The sequence below is a fragment of the Aedes aegypti genome, unplaced genomic scaffold, assembly GCF_002204515.2.
Source record: "Aedes aegypti strain LVP_AGWG unplaced genomic scaffold, AaegL5.0 Primary Assembly AGWG_AaegL5_hic_scaff_793_PBJ_arrow, whole genome shotgun sequence".
Classification (NCBI taxonomy): domain Eukaryota; kingdom Metazoa; phylum Arthropoda; class Insecta; order Diptera; family Culicidae; genus Aedes; species Aedes aegypti.
The window spans coordinates 157,187-177,287 of NW_018736485.1; the positions used below are offsets into that span (position 1 = coordinate 157,187).

Sequence of the window (20,101 nt, forward strand, 5' to 3'; positions counted from 1 at the left end):
ATAACTGTTAGCTGTTGGGTGTACTAGTGATCCTTTATATGAGAGATTAGCGGAAGAAAAATGGAACGATTTGGCAACAGACCAGCAGTGCTGAATTTGCTCGGCGTCGAGAATAATATTATAACACGGACATGACTTTCTCATAAAAAGTGTATTTTGTTTCGTTATAGATCTTTGAGCTACATATCCAAACTAATAAACAGCAGAACAAATTACTAACTAAATATCGCATTGACAAACATTCAAAAGAGGTAAATATTTCATATTTTTTGCTCTATGCAGAACAACTTTCACCGAAATAATTTCAAGCGGATTACATTACTCCTCAAGAAAAGTTCAAAACAAACATAACGCATATTCGTTTGGCTCACGCTTTGACAGCTCTCGCTGCTCGATTAGCTCACACTTGACAGAAATGTCAGCTTCCGCGTATCTCTCTAGCTGTGATGTTAAAGTCACCAAAATAGCTTTGGTGAGCGAATTTGACGGATAGCGCCGACAATTTTTGTCGCATAGGATTCATCGAATGTAGCGCGGTTGTTGCACCATGGCCAGATTCATTTCCCGAGCGCGTGCACGGAAAGAAATAACAATTGTGATTTAAAAAAAAACAGTAGCGGAAAATCAACTGATGATCATTGTCGTTCTACTATTATCAAACATTTTAATAAAAATAAAATGCTTTTAGAAGTGCGCAGCAATGCTAAATCGGTCTGATGTATTGCAATTTTAGGGAAAACTTTCCGTTTTACGGTTCAACGAAAAGCTACCGCAGCTGTCACATCACTGATTTGCACTGGTAAATCATCAGTAGGCTTCAAGGTATCATTCAAGGTATCCAAGGGGATACCGTCTTGATGATCGTTGTTTGTTGCTATTTTTCATAGCGTTCTCTCTTTCAAGCATACTATGATTGAATTGTTTTCTTCAATGATGGAATGATTTCGAAGCCTGCGGTAGAACTTTGACAGCTGCGGTAGAAATCTGCGGCTACCGCAAACCGGAAAATTTTCTTAACAACCGTAATATTCTGCGCAGTTCATATGTATTTTCCACACGTTCTCCTATAATTGTTTTTAATCCACTTCGATACCGTCAATTCGCCCCCAAACTGGATGGCGTACACTCAGCTTAAGGTGATTATAAAACGAAGCCAAACAAGGGCACAAGACTGGAGAATCTGACAACAGTTTGCGTTGAAAACCAATCAATCTGCTTGCTTGCTGGTGGTGACTAATGGGATAAATTTTCAACGGTGAGAGCTGTTTGGTTCTCAAGTCTTGTGCTTTTGAAAATTTGAGGTGTGGCTTTGTTCTATAATCACCTTAACGCAATTTATAATTAAGTATTGAGTTGTAAATATTAGTATATATTAGTTGTGTTGCTAGAGGACATCTTGAAAATTCACTGAGATTCTTTCAGAAACCCTTCTGAAATTATTATATGTAGTTATTTCTTTGATCGCTCTGATTTTTCCAATAACCTCCTTGGGACTTCCTATTGGACTATCCCAGAAACCCATCTTGGGTTATTATGGAAATCTTTTCAGGATTCTGCTGTAAAATTCTGTAATTCTGCCGTAAAATTCTGGAATTCTGCCGAAAATGATTTAATGATTGCTTTCCAGTGTAATGGAATCTATTTTAAAAATCTGGGTTCGGGGATTCTCACAAAATTTCTCGGGATTTCTTCTGGAAATCCAATCGAAATTATTATTTAAATTCTGATATTTTCCTCGTAATTCTTCAGTATTTCTTCCGTGAAACTCTTTGATAGTTCTTCAAAATCCCTTTGAGATTCTTTCCGAAAAATGTCTTAGATTATACCTATTATTCTAGAATAATCTCGGAAAGACGCCTGGGACTATAATCAAATAAATCTATTATTTCACTTCACTTTCTTTCGTGCAAATTCTTGGGATTCTTTCGGAAATTCCTCTGGAATTCTTTTGTAAATCCCAATGGAATTCTCCCATAAATCCCTGTGGAATACTTCCGAAAATCCTGCTAAGAATCTTCCAGATGACGGGGATTTTTTTAAATCTTTATTTATGGAAATCATCCGAAAATTCCTCTGTAATTGTTTGTAAATCCTCCTTATATTCTTACAGAAATCCTTCTTATATTCTTACAGATTTATTGCTATTGATTTTATTGTTTCTGCCTGAGATAATTTTATATATCCAGAATTATTCCGAAAATTCCTTCGTGATTCTTTAGAATTTTTTTCTAAGATTTTTTGAGAAAAAAAACTCTGTGATTCTTCTGGAAATTCATAAGGAAGTGTTTTTGATTTTTTTTCGTGATTTATCATTGATTTTCCTTGAAAATTTTCTTAAATCCTTGGCTGAATTTTCTGAAAATCCCTCTTGACTTCAAATGGAAATCCTCCAAGAAAACTACCGGACAGTCACTGGGACTTTAAAAAAATACCTATGAGATTCTTTGATTACTGATTTCTTTTTCTGAGCATCTTTTGAAAGTGACTTTTAAATGGTTCTGGAAATTCCATTTGAAATTATTCCGTAAATCTTTCTGGAGCTCTTCTGGACATCGTAATTATTCTGGAAAATATTCATGAAATCGTCTGGATGTCTGTGACTTTTCATTGAATCTTCAGGGGTTCTTGCGAAATAACTTCTGGGATTCTTTTGGATATCACTGTAAAAAAACATTCAAAATCCATTCGAAATTCTCCTGAGATTGTTTCAGGAATTTACGAGAATCCTTAAAATAATTCCTTTAGAAATCTCCCTGATAATATTTTAGTGATTTCTCTGTGGTTCTTCTGTAAATCGACCTGGGATTCTTCCGGAAATCCTCCTTTAATTCCAAAGCAATTTCCAGAAGAATTTTTCAGAAGGATATTTTTAAGAATCCTGTATATTTTTCCCTAAGAATCTCAATGTATTTAAACAAAATACCAGGACAATTTACGGTTGAATCTCACAAAAACTTCCGGTGGAATTCTTGAATGCTTATCATTCAAGCAGAATTCCAGTCGTATTTCCGGATTAATTTCGGCAGGTTTTACGGAAGAATTTCTTGAAAAATTCCAGTAAAATTTCTGGAAGAATCTTTGAAAGATGTTTTGAAGTCCTCCAGCAGGATAACAGAAAGAAATCTGGGGGTATTGTAGAAGAATTTCCGAAAGAATCCTAGAGAGATAGTCGAAATAATAACAGTTTTCTTGAAAAATTCAGGAAACTCCCAGAGTCTAGAGGTAATTCGGGAAGAATTTCTGCAAGAATCCTTAACAGAAGGATTTGAAGGATCCTCAGAAAGATTTTCGAAAGTATCCCAGAAGGCTTCCCGAAAGAATGCTAGAAAGATATCTGGAAGATTTCCTACAGGATTTTTGGAAGAGTCCCAGACAAATTTCAAGAATATGGACGTAAAAATCTCAGTGGCATTTTTAGAATAATTTCAGAAAGATTTTCGGAAGCATCCTCGAAAGTATTCTAAAGGGATTCCGAAAGCATCTAAGGTGATTTCCGGAAGAATACCAGAGGTATTCTCATAATAATCCCAGAAGTATTTCCGGAAAAAGGCCAGAGTTATTTTCGGAGGAATTCTCGACGAATTTGTTGTAGAGTCGTAGTACATTTTTTGGCAAAATCCTCTAAAAATATCCAGAAGAATTGCATCAGGATTTTTGTTAGAATCTTCCATTGAATTTCCGAAAGAATCTTCGAGAATTTCGATTCAGATTTTGATTTCCAGGATTTCAAAAGTAATCCTTAAGGAGATAAACGCAAACTCACATACAGATTTATGCAAATATTCCAATAAGATGTCCAGAAGAATCACAAAGGATATCCGAAAGAATCTCAGATATAGTACCGGAATGCTAACGATGTTTTTTAGATGAGTTCAAAGCGATATCTGTAAGTATTCTGTGATTTCCAGAAGAACTTAGAGAAAAATCAGAAATGATCTTTAGATTTCCAGAACAATCCCAGAGAGGTTTTGAAGGATTCATAAGTGATTTAAGGAAGAATCCCAGGAGGGAAATTCCATAGAATTCTGGAGTAATTTCTGGACCAATGTCTTTTTATATGCTGTATCAATATTTACAAGTAATTATAATAAACAAGTATTTATGGAACAATAACAATTTTAATTTATCGCCATAATTGAACGACAATTTTAATTAGAATGTGCATCCACCACATCATCCCTCTCAGAAGGATTGTGATTCTAAATATTTTTTGCGGTGATTCAGAATTGTAATCACATTCTAGTTTAATTGTATGTGGTGTCATTCAACATTTAAAATAAGATTCGTTAAGCCGAACATGTTGATCCTTCGACATTAACCAACGAGCATTGCTTGAAATAATGAGATTTTTTCGATTACTTTGATTACTGATTTCTTTTTCTGAGGATCTTCTAAAAGTTACTTTCAAATGATTCCGAATCCCGTTTGAAATTATTCCATGAATCTTTCTGCAGTTCATCTGGACATCGGAATTATTCTGGAAAATATTCATGAAATCTTCTGGATGTATGTGAATATCCTTTAAATCTTTCAGGGATTCTGGCGAAATAACTTCTGGGATTCTTTTGAATATCACTGTAATTTGGATTTATAATTCTCATGGGATTATTTCAGATATTAACGATAATCCTTCATACAGAAGTGATGTTTCTGTGAATCGCCTTGGAATTCTTCTGGAAATCCTTCTATAATCCCAAAACAATTCTCAGAAAATTTTTCAGAAGGATATTTTTAAGAATCTCAATGGAATTTCTGAAAAATACCAGAACGATCTACGGTTGAATCTCACGAAAACTTCCGGTGGAATTCTTGAATGATATCCGGAAGAATGACAGTCGTATTTTTGGATGAATCTTAGCAGGTTTTACAGCACAATCCCAGCAAAATTTATTGAAAAATTTAGAATAGAAAGATATCCGAAAAAAAAAACTCCAACAGGATTTTTGTAAGAGTCCCAGGAGTATTTCAAAGATATTGGCGTAAAAATCTCAGTGGAATTTCTTGAAGAATTTCAGAAAGATTTCCGAAAGCATCTCGTCATTTTTGGAAGAATACCAGAGGCATTCTCATAAGAATACCAGAAGTATTTCCGGATAAAAATCTAGAGTTATTTTCGGAGGAATTCTCGAAGAATTTCTAGTAGAGTCGTACATTTTTTGATAAAATCCTCTTTAAATATCCAAATGGATTGCATCAGGATTTATGGAAAAATCTTCCATAGTATTTCGAAAACAATTTTCAAGAATTTCAAAGAATTTAATTTCCTGGATTTCAAAAGTAATCCTTAAGGAGATACACGCAAAATCACATACAGAGTTCTGCAAAAAAAATCCAAAAAGATGTCCAGAATAATCGCAATGGGATATCCGAAAGAATCTCAGAAGTAATACCGGAATGGTAACGTTTTTTTTGGATGAATCCCAAAGCGATATCTGGAAGAAAATTCAGAAATAATCTCAAGATTTTCAGCAGAACAATCCCAGAGAGGATTTGAAGGATTCATGAATGATTTAAGGAAGAATCCCGGGAGACGCTCCCAAAGAATTCTAGAGTACTTTCTGGAACATTTTTTTTTCATATGATTTATATATAAAAATACTTTGATTCAAATATATTTCTTGTGTAGCATTAAGTTTAACTACAGACATAGCTCGTAACATCAATAATAAATTAAATTTATAAATCTTTTAAACACATCCAAATTAAATAACAGTTCAAAGAGTAAAATACCATTCTCATGAGTTTTTGAGAATCATATGGTCGGTGTTTAGACAGACCAGACTAGATGAATTTTGGAGCTCTAAGGATACGTAAAGAACTCCATCAATTTTAAATCTTCCATGTTATTTTGATACAAATGTATCATCAAATAGATAAGTTCCATTATTACAGTAAATATCTATAATATTTTGATGTTTCCCATGTTTGGGGTACATTTTTCTTACTCGATTGAAAAAAACACTTGGTTCAGTCTGTCTGAACACCGACCATATCTATGTTTGTTATTTGATATTTAAATACTTGAATTGGGCTGTATCAATATTTACAGGTAATTATAATAAATAAGTATGTATAGAACAATAACAATTTTAATTTATACCCATAATTGAACGACAATATTAATTAGAATGAGCCTCCCCCACATCATCCCTCTCAGGAGAATTTTGATTCCCAATATTTTTTTTTTTTTGCGGTGGTTCAGAATTGAAAATATCAAAAGTCTATTGTAATCACATCCTTTTTGTTCAATTGCATGTGGTGTTATTCGATATTTAAAATAAGATTCGTTAAGCCGAACATGTTGATCCTTCCACAAGAACCAACAACAAGCATTGCTTATGTTAAGAGATTTTATCGTAATGCACAACCAGCCTAAACGTTCTTCCCCTTTTGTATATGTACTAATTATAATTTCAAATTATTTTAATTAAATTAGTTGTGTTGTCTACTATTGTACACGGCAATATGTTTCAAAATAAGTAGCTCCGCTTTTAAAACAAACTTTAACATCGATCAACCAAACCATAGAATATCCAATAGCGAAAAAATAATAATAATAACCGATCATTGCAAATCGAGCCGAACTGGCGCTCTTTCCGTGCGCACGCGCTCTGTCCGTGCGCACGCGCTTTCTGCAGAGCTGTCAAACAGACTTTTGTGCCTTTCTTCTTTCGCTCTCCTTCAACTCAACAACTCAGCACGATCCACCTCCTGGTGGATTGGTGAGCTGTCTGGTTGTTGCAGATGAACAATCATCGTGTAGCGCGACATCATCATTGACACTAAGCTTGCAACTCACCAGAAAATCGTGGTACAATTAACAACGGCCCTTCTTATAAAGGATCACTAGGGTGTACCAATATTAATGTTGATTTGATTATTTTTTGTATTGTTTTAACGTAAAAGTATGGAACAACATTTTGACTCAAATGCCGAACACTGTGTTTATTCTGTCTCATTTTCCGAACACCTTGATTCAAATTCCGAACAGCACGATTAGATCATATTCAAATAAATAATTTCGCACATAAATTTATCTGAGCTTGTTTTACTGGTCTCAAACGAGAGAATCACCACTACTCCCGTGGTAAAAATAATATTGGAGACGTTAAAATTGAATTGCAATTGACTGCCATTTCCTTGTTATTCGGTGACATATTTCAGCGAAACATTTCAACCAAATCGCCATACAAAAACCGAGTGTTCGGAATATGAGTCTGTTCGGAATAGGGTCCTAAAGCCCTGTCCCTGTTGGAATAGAGGTAGTGTCGCACCTCAGGTAGAAGAATCGTCGGTTGAGAAGCATGCACCGTCGTAGGTAAAAGTGTGGATGTTCGTTGAGAGAGGTATGATATTTGTGTAGGATATTGAATTGTAAATGTATACCTGGTTTGAATAAAGAGAGTTGCAGCTGCTGATTGAGGTATCAGTCAGTTAGCTGCCCAGTTGAAGGAAACATCTACTGTATTGTATCCTCCACCGATGTAAATAAATGCATAGACGGATCTGTCACATGAAAAGGCCTATCGGATGTGGACGGGCTAGCCTCGCTGGGATCTGCGTGGTCTTAGCGGACTAGCTCTTCAACAGTCCCAATGTTGGTGCCAAACGCTTAAGTTTAGGTCAAAAACATATGTTTACTCAATTTTCTAATGTTCTCCGATGGTTTGAGTCCAAAAAACATTTTTTTATGTTTTTTTTAAATTTTGTCACACCCCTTGGTTTAAACTCAAGTTTTGGGTGTATTTTGTTTTCCGTGTCCCTTCCGAAATGTCAGAAAGGAACAACCCCGGTGTTAAAAAGTTGAACCCCTGTGGCATTTTTGTCGACTAAGCGAACGTCAAACATGATCTCAAATGTCAAGGTTCATTTATGGATCCAATTTTTGAATTAAAGTTTTAATGTGATATATCCGTTATTTCAGCGGGAAAAAATGCTAAAGTAGTTGCAGTAACATGCTCTTTCGTGATATTAAATGAAAACAAGATTTCATTAAACATTTTAGGACCCTATTTGTGACAAAACGGTAATCCCGAACTTCTTTTAACAATACTGCATTAATAAGGCAGCCTAGTTAGCAATGCAATTTTATAATATTAGCTAGTGTGAAACATGAAACGGTGAAGCCTTGAATGTACTTTCGATGAAGCCATTAAAATTCAACATGAGAAATATTTCAGAAAAAAAAACTGCGAGAGTAATGTTGGATCTAGAAGAGTTTTTGGAGCAATTCTGGAAGTAAATGTTAAGGAGACCATATGAAAATGCTTGGAGGGAAAACTAGAGGAAATGATGTAAAAATTTTTGATGATCTTTTGTGGATTTTCTTGAAAGAACTCCTCTACACGCAGCGAACTGGAATTTCATACATTTTGCCTTATGAAAGGTGGAACGATTATTGCACTCAGGCAAATGGACTATCGATAATCATAGGAACCCCTTATGAAAATTCGCCACAAGAAATCGGATTGAAATTCATAAATTTGCCTTATGAAACCAGAATTTGAAAACAAAAAACGTTTTCGCGGCAACCTGGAATCGATCCAAGAACCTTACGATCGATAGGCCCGAGCGTACACCACGCGCCTATCAACACCTTGATGTGGAGTGATGCTAAAACGATACATAAAGCGTTCGTATTGCAATAATCGTTCTACCTTTCATAAGGCAAAATGTATGAAATTCGTTAGTCCAGTTCGCTGCGTGTGCAATACGAACGCTTTATGTATCAGTAGATGAAAAAACCGAATTTAGTACTATACCATTTAATTCCACTAGAGTTTGTATACTTTGACAGATACGTGTATTTCGACCTCAACTGTAAGGCCGTCTTCAGTGTCGTGTACTAGACTAGACGCGTATCTGTCAAAGGATACAAACTCTAGTGGAATTCAATGGTAAAGTACTAAATTCGGTTTTTTCATCTGCTTCTAGGTATTCTACTAAACAGCTCGAAGATTTATTATCAGCTTTATGTATCGTTTCAGCATCTCTTCACATTGTGACATGTGCATTCAACATGTCATTCCTATTCCTACATTTTAGCATATCCAGCAGACCACACCAGTGGAAACATGCGATCGTAAATTACCGTCATAGGCATTGAACCATCAGTTCAATGCCTGCTCAAAATAGTCAGCACTTATGGCAACTGCCAGAAGTGTCGGGTAACAATTTATTGAACCATGCTGTTGCCATCCGCAGGCATGGCCCTTTTTGGAATACTCTATCTTTCTCTTTTCCGCATGCATCGATCACTGATAGGTGATCGCCTACATGCTGTTTCACATAGATCGAAGCTTCGAGTGTCTCCAGTAGGACCTTGTAACAAATCAATTTGAAATAAAGAATCATTCTTGACTGGAAAGCGTGAGAGTTCATACCTCTAGTGATGACAATCGTCCAAGTAGAAATGAACGTTACATGGCGACCGTAACTAGTCGAATCTATTAAGTGTTGTGTTCAAGATGGAGAAAAATACGAAATTAGGACTTTGTTTAGTGCTTATCTGTGTCGCAAGTGGGTTCATGTTAATTGAATTTTTATCTGCTTACCTCAAAGATATGAAAGCGATAAATGATATGGCTAAAAACGCCATCCACTAGAAAAGTGATTCCCCCAGACAATGGAATTTGGACCATTGAAACTCGAACGCAAAGCAAATTAGTGAATGAACAAAGTCCCAAAATGGGCAAAACTGATTCGAAATCGGACGTTGTACATAACGCGGATCCTCAGATCCGAATCGTGAATAATCAAGAAATTCATAGTGAGTTCCACGAAGAACATGCAATCAAGCTGAACATTATTCTGGTGGTTGTATCGGCTCAGCTTATTTTAGTTGTGTACAAAATGTGGCGCAGAAGAGTGCAGCAAAAAGCTATTAGAAAAATTAAATCCATCGCGGAACTAGACAAAGTCTAGTACAAAATCGAACAAATAAAGACAATTTGCAAGTGCGCGGAACGACCCGATGGTATCTTAATGATTCCTGATAAGGTGAGGAGAATAATAACCTGAACCAAAACGAGCGTTGAGGAGCGCGCCTCCCTCGTTCGTCATCAACGCGAAGAACAACTCATCAATGGGCGTTGAGGAGTGCGCCTCCGCCCCATCAAACGAGTGTTGAGGAGTGCGCCTCCACCGTTAGGCAGAATTAGCTGTAATCTATGTAAGTAAATTTTGCCTGTAAACAATTGTAACCAACAAAACAAAACAAAAAAAAAAATTTTGTCCATCAATGGAAGAATTGTTTATCAAGTTAAAAAACGTTTTATTAAATTTTAAAAAAGTACCAAATCGTCGATACTCAGCGACGCATTTAACAAGAGTATCGAAGTTAAGTAAAATATTATACAACAAAATTTTAGCTAATCTAGTGAATTATACAGTAAGTGAACAGACAATTTACAAAGAATCAGCTTCCAAGATTTTCACAGAAATCAGTGAAATTTTAGACACTAAATTGGGTGTACCATCGAAAACATTACCATCCTTCAAAATATTGTGTAAAGTTATATGCATATTTCTTAAATCTTATAATAGAATCAAAATGACTTCTATAGCTGAAACAATTAAAATCGTGGCAGCACTTGTTCCGCAATACAGCGGATCGGTGGATAAACTACCAGCTGTTATATCTGCGCTTACTGCTCTGAAATCGCTTATTACGAACGATAACAGGGCAGCGGCGATTCAAGTCGTGCTATCACGTTTCGATGGCAAAGCGCGCGCCGCGGTAGGTGACAATCCTGCTACAATAGATGCAATAATAGACATACTGAAAGATAAGTGTAACAAAAGACCACATCCGGAAACGGTAGTGGCAAAGCTGAATGCAGCAAAACAAACCGGTGACATAAGTCAGTTTGCGCAACAAATAGAAACGCTCACTACGGAGTTAGAAAAGTGCTACCTGGCAGAAAATGTCCCGGTTAACACTGCTACTAACCTAGCCACAAGAGCCGGTGTAAAAGCTCTCACTGCTGGTATTCGCAGCAGTGAAACTAAAATGATTTTAAAAGCAGGACAATTTAACACGTTATCTGCTGCAGTTGAAAAGGCTATCGAAAACGAACCAACCAAAGAGCCACAGAGCATTTCGCAAATGATGTATGCGAAAAGAGGTAGTTTTCAGTCACGTGGTAGAGCAAATACCAGACAAAATCATAATCGTGGATTTAATAGAAATAATAATGCCCAAAACAATTACAACCAGAGACGAAACAATTTCAATAGGTTCCAAAATAATTTTTACCGTGGACAGCAAAACACGTTTCACTCTCGAGGAAACCCGAGAGGAAGAGGAAGACACATCGGTCATTCGACTTACTATGCACATACACAGTACCCTCCAGAAAATGCTCAAGAAAGGCAACAACTAATTCCTACGTATCAAATGCAGCCTACACAGCATTTTGCAGTCCAACAACCTCAAAACGTACAAAATAATAGTGATATCCACCCTTTAGGGGTACCACTCTGGCGGCATATACAATAAATGTGACCGCCACCAACTACGTACAGCTAATGCTCGATATGACAGATTCCCAATCTTCATTCATTGTTGATTGTGGCTCGGACATATCGATTATAAAAGCTAACAAAATTAGGAAAACACAAATTTTTTATCCCTCTGACAAATGCGATATAATCGGAATAGGTCAAGGTAATACAAGCACAATAGGAACAACGCATGCAAATTTACTAATCAATGGCATGTTAATACCACACAAATTCCACATAGTAGAGAAAATTTTTCCTATCCCCACCGATGGTATTTTAGGGAGAGATTTTCTCGTAACTTACAATTGTAAAATAGACTATGAGTCTTGGTTACTGCATATACCTATGAACTCAGAAACGTTAGAATTGCCAATTGTGAATAATTTTCAACGCCAAACTATCATTCCCGCCAGATGTGAAATCATCCGAAGACTCAATAATACAAATTTAGCAGAAGACAGCGTGATTTTTTCCCAAGAAATTTCAGATGGTGTATTTTGTGCAAATTCAATTGTAAGCATGAACAGTTGTTTCATTAAGTTTATAAACACGACTAACAATGATTTCATATTACCATTAGGATTTACACCAAAACATGCCCCTTTAGCGAAATACCACTATTATGCCTCAAATGATGTACCATGCGACGAAATGAGAAAACAGAAACTAAAAAATGAAATTATAACACAACATTTAGAACCTAATATTAAACAAATAGTTGAAACCCTGTGTCAAGAGTTCAACGACATATTTTCACTTGAAAACGATATTTTGACTCATAATAATTTCTATGAACAAAATATACAGCTTAACAATGAAAAACCGGTTTACATCAAAAATTATCGAACACCGGAAAGCCAAAAATCTGAAATTAATGCACAGGTCGAAAAAATGCTAAATGAAAAAATTATTAAAAACTCAACTTCACCATTCAACTCACCGATACTATTGGTTCCTAAAAAGTCCTCACCAGACGAGAAAAAATGGCGTTTGGTGATTGATTTCCGGCAGTTAAACAAACTAATAGTACCAGATAAATTTCCACTTCCCCGTATTGATGATATTCTAGATCATTTAGGTCGAGCAAAGTATTTTACTACACTTGATCTCATGTCCGGATTTCATCAAATACCTTTAGATGAAAACTCCAAAAGTTATACAGCCTTCTCCACCGACAAGGGACATTTTGAATTTAATAGACTCCCTTTCGGACTAAACATCAGCCCAAATTCATTTCAACGTATGATGTCCATCGCTTTGAGCGGACTACCACCGCAATGTGCATTTCTCTATATTGATGACATCATTGTGGTAGGTTGTTCCGTGAATCACCACATTACAAATTTATATAAAGTATTTCAACAATTAAGAAAATTTAATCTTAAATTAAACCCGAAGAAATGTCATTTCTTCAAAAATGAAGTGACGTATCTCGGACACAACATTTCAGAAAAAGGCATACAGCCTGATAAAACAAAATATTCCGTCATCTCAAACTATCCTGTACCCAAAAACGCTGATGACGTACGGCGATTTGTTGCGTTTTGCAACTACTATCGTCGGTTCATCAGAAACTTTGCAGAAATAACTAACCCCCTGAACAAATTATTACGAAAAAACACGCCATTCAAGTGGAGCGAAGAATGTGAGAATTCATTCGCCACACTAAAAAGCAAGTTAATCTCACCACAAATTTTACAATTCCCTGATTACGAAAAGGATTTCATCATAATTACAGACGCCTCAAAACTTGCTTGTGGTGCAGTACTTGCTCAAGTTCATGATGGATTCGAATTGCCAGTCGCATTTTCAAGCAAAGCATTTACGAAAGGCGAATCAAATAAATCAACGATAGAGCAGGAACTGACTGCAATACATTGGGCGGTCAATCATTTCAGACCATACATATATGGTAGGAAATTTACTATACGTACAGACCATCGACCCTTGATATATTTGTTTTCGCTTAAAAATCCTTCTTCTAAACTAACTCGAATGAGATGGGATTTAGAAGAATATAATTTTGAAGTAGAATACATCAAAGGAAAGTCCAATGTGTTATCAGATGCGTTATCGAGAATACAAATTACCTCTGATTCTCTGAAACAAATGTTTATAGTCACAAGATCAATGACAAAACGAAAAGATACCAAAAATTCTGACCTTTCTTCACAGAAGCCTGATCAACTTCACGTGTACGAAGCTCTGAACAATTTGGAATCATTCGATTTGCCAAAACTAACTTTCTCATACAATATAAATAAAACGTGTGTATATATGACCATTTATGATAAGAAATTTCGGAAGAGGTTATCTCCAGGGATAGCACTCGCATTGGAAAAACCCGGAAAAACTAAGTTAAACCTTGAAAACATACTACAAATTATCGATGGCAGGCCTGCCGATAACACAAATATTATGGGAACAATCCCGAAAAAGCTAGCAATACAGAAAAACGACATTATTTTTAAACATATCAATATAAACAGTTTCAAAACAATAGGTAATGCTGTTCTTAGGAACGCTACCATATTAATTTATGAAAAGCCTGTTGAAATATCAACAGTAGCAGAAATGAACGGTATATTGAAACAATACCATAACTCCCCAACAGGAGGTCATCCAGGAATAAACAGACTATATAAAAAACTCAAATCGTTGTATTCTTGGCCAAACATGAAACAGACGCTTACAGATTACGTCAACTCATGTGAACTTTGTAAAATTAATAAACACGCGATACCAGTAAAAACGCGTGCAGTAGTAACGACTACACCTAACAAAACTTTTGAAGTTGTGTCCATTGACACCATCGGACCGTTTGCACTCACTGAAAAAGGAAACCGCTATGCAGTAACATTGCAATGCGATCTTTCCAAGTACGTGATTGCGATTCCTGTCCCAGACAAATCAGCTGCTTCAATAGCTAAAGCAGTTGTAGAAAAATGCATTCTTATATATGGACCAATGAGTTTCATAAAAACGGACCAAGGAACCGAATACAAAGGCGTATTCGATGAAGTATGCAAATTACTGCAGTTAAACCATACTTGTTCGACCGCTTACCACCCCCAAACGATTGGTGCTGTAGAGCGCAACCATAAATGCTTAAACGAGTATTTAAGGATCTTCGCTAATGATCGTACACATGATTGGGATGAGTGGTTAGCATTTTATTGCTTCGCATATAACACAACCCCAAACACAGACCATGACTACACCCCGTTTGAAATTATTTTTGGTAAAAAACTAAACACTTTTAAAATCAGTGAAAATCTACAAGTTGATCCACACTACAATCTAGATTCTTACGTAAACGAATTAAAATTCAGACTTCAAGTTACACATGCCAATGTTATACAAACAATAATTAACAAAAAAGAACAACGAACAAATAAAATAAATGACAGAATTAAATCTACAGATTTGAAGATAAATGATACAGTATATTTACAGATTCAAAATAGACATAAGCTACAACCAGTTTATGCTGGTCCTTATAAAATAATCCAACTACGAGAATCAAATGCAATAATTAAAGACAGTAATAATAAAACAATGGAAATACATAAATCAAGACTTGTATTGAAATAAATAACTATAATATATAATAAATACAGAAGAGAGATGCTCCCACCTTTTCCTTAAGGGGAAGGAGAGTATTAGGAGAGATAACATAATATACATTTTGGAAAATAATTAGATTATAAAACATATTTACGAGATAACAAAATTCAAAAATAATAATAACAATTGTGAGAGACATTTGAAGCTGAACCTTTCTATATAATTATCCTTTCTCGCCCGTAGGGGAATGGTGTGACATGTGCATTCAACATGTCATTCCTATTCCTACATTTTAGCATATCCAGCAGACCACACCAGTGGAAACATGCGATCGTAAATTACCGTCATAGGCATTGAACCATCAGTTCAATGCCTGCTCAAAATAGTCAGCACTTATGGCAACTGCCAGAAGTGTCGGGTAACAATTTATTGAACCATGCTGTTGCCATCCGCAGGCATGGCCCTTTTTGGAATACTCTATCTTTCTCTTTTCCGCATGCATCGATCACTGATAGGTGATCGCCTACATGCTGTTTCACATAGATCGAAGCTTCGAGTGTCTCCAGTAGGACCTTGTAACAAATCAATTTGAAATAAAGAATCATTCTTGACTGGAAAGCGTGAGAGTTCATACCTCTAGTGATGACAATCGTCCAAGTAGAAATGAACGTTACAACATCAAGGCGTCGATAGGCGCGTGGTGTACGCTCGAGCCTATCGATCTCAAGGTTCTTGGTTCGATTCCAGGTTGCCGCGTTAACGTTTTTTGTTTTCAAATTTTGGTTTCATAAGGCAAATTTATGAATTTCAACCCTATTTCTTGTGGCGAATTTTCATAAGGGGTTCCTATGTTTATCGATAGTCCATTTGCCTGAGTGTAGGAATCTTTGGAAGATCTCCTACAGTAACAACTGGGGTAATCTGTGAAGAAATTAGTCAATAACTAACTGTTGAAATTTGTATATTGTTGTATTTGTGTGTTAAGCAAATTTAGTTCAGTGCATGCTGTTCTTCTGTAAATGAGCTACCGAGTTCAGCAAATGCACTAAAACACAGACAAACAGATGTCACACTCTCATCATTGGCCATCGACCACCTTTTTAACGGTCGGTTCAAAAATATGGTAGGTGGCCGATTCACCACCCGCAGCGCTCGCATCGTTTTTGTTCGTGTTTGACGTTTGCACACTACCGCCATCTGTTGGCCTATCGGCCAAACACACCGATTTTAGCATTGGGCGTACATGTCCTCGTGACTATGATTTTGATCGACATTTGTTCGAAGTGTTACGTCTGTGGTTAAAAGTTGCTGATTATTGGTCATCAAACGTCAACATCCCACCGCAAAATCGCCAGTGTTTGGAGGGGATTTTAACCTCCAAATTGCCAAATAACCTTCAAATCATCACCTCCAAGTTAGTTCTAATGCCCTCCGTTATATGAAATATGGTGGCGCGTCGATCGTCGCAAGTTTATCGTTAAACCACAGACAAACAGACGTAACAGCTTGAACAAAAATGATTAAAATTCATCACCCATATGTGAACTAGCGACATCTGTTGATCAAGTTGCACGAAAAGTGATATTGGCAACACTGACAACAAAATTGAACCTAAACGAAAATTTAGCAACACTGGCCGCATAATCTGTCAGATGTACTTTGTTTTGATTTCTTTTTGCTGGAAGAGCTAGTGATCGTTGTAAAAAATGATAAGGGATCGAATATTTGTGAATATTTATTTAAGTTGTGCAACTACTACACTAACTACTACAACACACCAATGTTTTCAAAATTTGAAGACAGAAAAGTAATCACGTATGGTGAAAAAGGGAACCACTATGTCCATAACTGGTACACCTACCCTTCTTCTTCTTCTTTTTGGCGTTACGTCCCAACTGGGACAAATCCTGCTTCTCAGATTAGTGTTCTTATGAGCACTTCCACAGTTATTAACTGAGAGCTTTCTTTGCCGATTGACCATTTTTGCATGTATATATCGTGTGGCAGGTACGAAGAGACTCTATGCCCTGGGAATCGAGAAAATTTCCTTTACGAAAAGATCCTCGACCAGCGGGATTCGAACCCACGACCCTCAGCATGATCATGCTGAATAGCTGCGCGTTTACCGCTACGGTTATCTGGGCCCCTACCCTATACTTTGCAAAATTTCAGCTTTATCGATGTAATGGTTCACTCTTTGGAACCTGTTTTTCGAATTCACTGCAACCTGGGAGGGAGGCACCGATACTACACACGAAATATAAGACAACGTTATTTTGAACTGCAAGATAACTCCAGCTTGCCAACAACAATCAAGGCAGGCTTCGAGAAAATCGGTAGTTTCCTTTTATTGTGCACCTTCGATCTTTCCTGACAAACATGAAAAAAGGGCCACAGTTTTCTATGCACTAAATATTCATTTTCATTGGAAAAAGTAGAACGATGCGTTTTTCAATGCTTTATGTTCAATCAGATTAAATGGTGCTCACGTGACATTACTTGTGTTACGTGCATGAATTGATTTTCATTCGATTTTTATCACTTTTGAAGATATACGAAAATGTGTTTTAATCAGTTACGCGCTTTTTTCATGTTAGTCCAATGTTTGAGATCTGGGCTCACAGTGACAGTTCGTGACAGCGGAATCTCGGCTCACTATGACGTACAGAAATTTTGTATTGGTTTCTCCCTCCCAGACTGCAACCAGTAATATCTCTTTCGACCTATTGCTCACTCGACCTAATGTTCCTTGCCAAATGCAATCGATGAACAAAGTTGACGTTTGAGTGCACTCTTGATCGAGCGTCGATCAAATTCTTCCCAAATGCTGTCAGTTAGTCCTTTCAAAACAAAACTTCACCAGAAGTAAACACGAGTGCGTGTTTGAGAAAACACATTTTCCACTAAAATCCTCGTAAAATCGAAGAAAATTTGTGTTCCGCAATAGCCAACAACTCGCACAGCATTAGAATCACATCGTGAAAATGGTAGGTCTACGATTAACTCCAAATTGAGCTTTAATTTCAACCAGCAACGCATCGACTAACCTCTTCATCCCATTCTGTTTACCTCTCCCACCCACAACAGGGCAAAAAGAAGTTTATCGACAAAAAGAAAGCGGTCACATTTCGATTGGTGAACCGCAGTCAGCAGGATCCGCTCTACGTCGACGAAACGGCCCCTCAGCATGTGCTGGTTCCGATTTCGGCACCCGGCAAGGGAGATCCTCGCTCCTTCGCAAGTGCAATGCGTCCGTCCAGTTCCGCTGGCCAGGTAAGCAATGATTTTTTTTCTCAAGGGTGTTCCAGACAAAATCAATGCTCGATACGACATGGTGCTGAAACCTAAAATGGAAAAATATGCTAATTTTTTTTTTAAATTTTGTAGAACGAATCACCTTTCGTTTAAAGGTTCTACCGGATCGATTTGTGCAAAATGATCATATCTGATAGAAGGTGACATATTGTCCGGGCTAGTAGCAAGCCTTTTTTAGGACTATTTAACTGCAAATCTCAAGGAAACATGTTTAAAAAAAACGTAAATAGATAGTTGCATACCTCTAGGCCAATACTTCTCAAAGTGTGCATTACGGCGAATGACCTAAATGATATCTTTTGTTTGTTTAAAAGGTCCTACAAAAATGACGTTAGTCATTGGCGCTCTGCTTGATATGACCCCATCTGAAATTTAACATCTATTGCATTTTCCTCTTCCAGATGGACACAGAAAAGCGCAAAAAAGAACAGGCCAAATTCGGTGTCTACTTCGACGATGACTACGACTATCTGCAGCACTTGCGGGAACCCGGCCGCAACGAAGTGTACTGGGAACCGGTGGAACCCGCCAAAACCGCCGGGGCCGAGAAAGTTAGCATCAAATTGCCCAGCTCGGTGTTTGCTTCGGAGGTGGAAGAGGCGGAAGGTCTCACGAAGAAGAAGGCACAACAGCGTCCGGGTCCACGACCGGATTGGGACCCAGACGTAGTGGCTGCCCTGGATGAGGACTTCAACTTTGAAGATCCCAATAATGAGCTGGAGGATAATTTTATGGAACTGGCCATGGGCGGAGAGGGTGCCGAAGACGATGAGGATTTCTTCGACGAAGAAGACGAAGATGGGGAATACAGCGACGTTGATTCTAACGATGCGGCAATGTCGGACGACGATGACGAAGAACGGGACGGATTGGGACCGTTGGCTTTCGATCGGGAAGAAACCAAATCCAGATTCACAGAGTACTCCATGAGTAGTAGTGTGATCAGGAGAAACGAACAGTTGTCGCTGCTCGATGATCGGTTCGAGAAGTTCTACGAACAGTACGACGACCCGGAACTGGGCGCCCTGGATTGCGAAGACATTGAAGGCCATGTGGAGATCAACGATAGTGTGCTGCTGCAGTATGCCGAAGAGTATCGGAAGGAGCGGGACGAGAAGTACGATGTGGATTACGATAAGCAGTGGGACAAAGAAAGGTAGGTGGATTGACAGCAATAGAATCCTTAGCCTTAGCCCACTAAATTCGTTGAAGTGACCAGACTTAGGGTATCGCTTTTCGTAGGAAAATCCCTAATTTCGACCATTTGTCCCACGTTGGAAAGTGACTCGCAATGTAAATCATTTAAATGTCCCTTATTTCCAGAGCAGTTGTTAATGTGAATTTTGCAGATTTCATCTTAAAAATGTTCTTAAATAGTTTTTAGCAAGTTTTTTTAATTGGAGACATGTTTTACTGATTTTAGGGGAAGGGGAAGATGGGAGGAAATAGGGGGGATGGTCCCTTGAAGAGGGAAATCCCATAAGCGAAATGAGAGCATGTAGCTCCATAGCACAGTGGGTTCAAACAGCACCCTAAAAAGGGCACTGTAAAACTCATGAGCATAAAGAGAGCCTGGTTAAGAATAACAGAATGTCCTGAAAACTCATAGTTCTGAATTCAGTTTCACTTAATATGTAATTGGAATCGCATTTGCACAAAAACAGGACAGTTACATATCAGGTGATACGAAGTTCCACCATCGGATTCTCAACTA

The 20,101-nt window shown here is 37.3% G+C and overlaps 1 protein-coding gene across 1 annotated transcript; it reads left to right on the top strand.

Annotated features, from left to right (window-relative positions):
• The first annotated feature begins 17,897 nt into the window (after positions 1 to 17,897).
• LOC110681390 (protein LTV1 homolog) lies at positions 17,898 to 19,562 on the top strand. The gene is made up of 3 exons (XM_021857136.1): positions 17,898 to 18,059; positions 18,160 to 18,345; positions 18,789 to 19,562. The coding sequence occupies exons 1-3, from the start codon at positions 18,057 to 18,059 to the stop codon at positions 19,545 to 19,547; spliced, it is 948 nt and encodes a 315-aa protein (XP_021712828.1). The 5' UTR covers positions 17,898 to 18,056; the 3' UTR covers positions 19,548 to 19,562.
• The last annotated feature ends 539 nt before the right edge of the window (positions 19,563 to 20,101 follow it).

What these genes read in the sequence shown, in the direction of transcription:
- LOC110681390 (XM_021857136.1), top strand. An exon ending in CGTCCAGTTCCGCTGGCCAG is followed by an intron (nt 18,346 to 18,788) that starts GTAAGCAATGAT and finishes TTCCTCTTCCAG; the next exon opens with ATGGACACAGAAAAGCGCAA.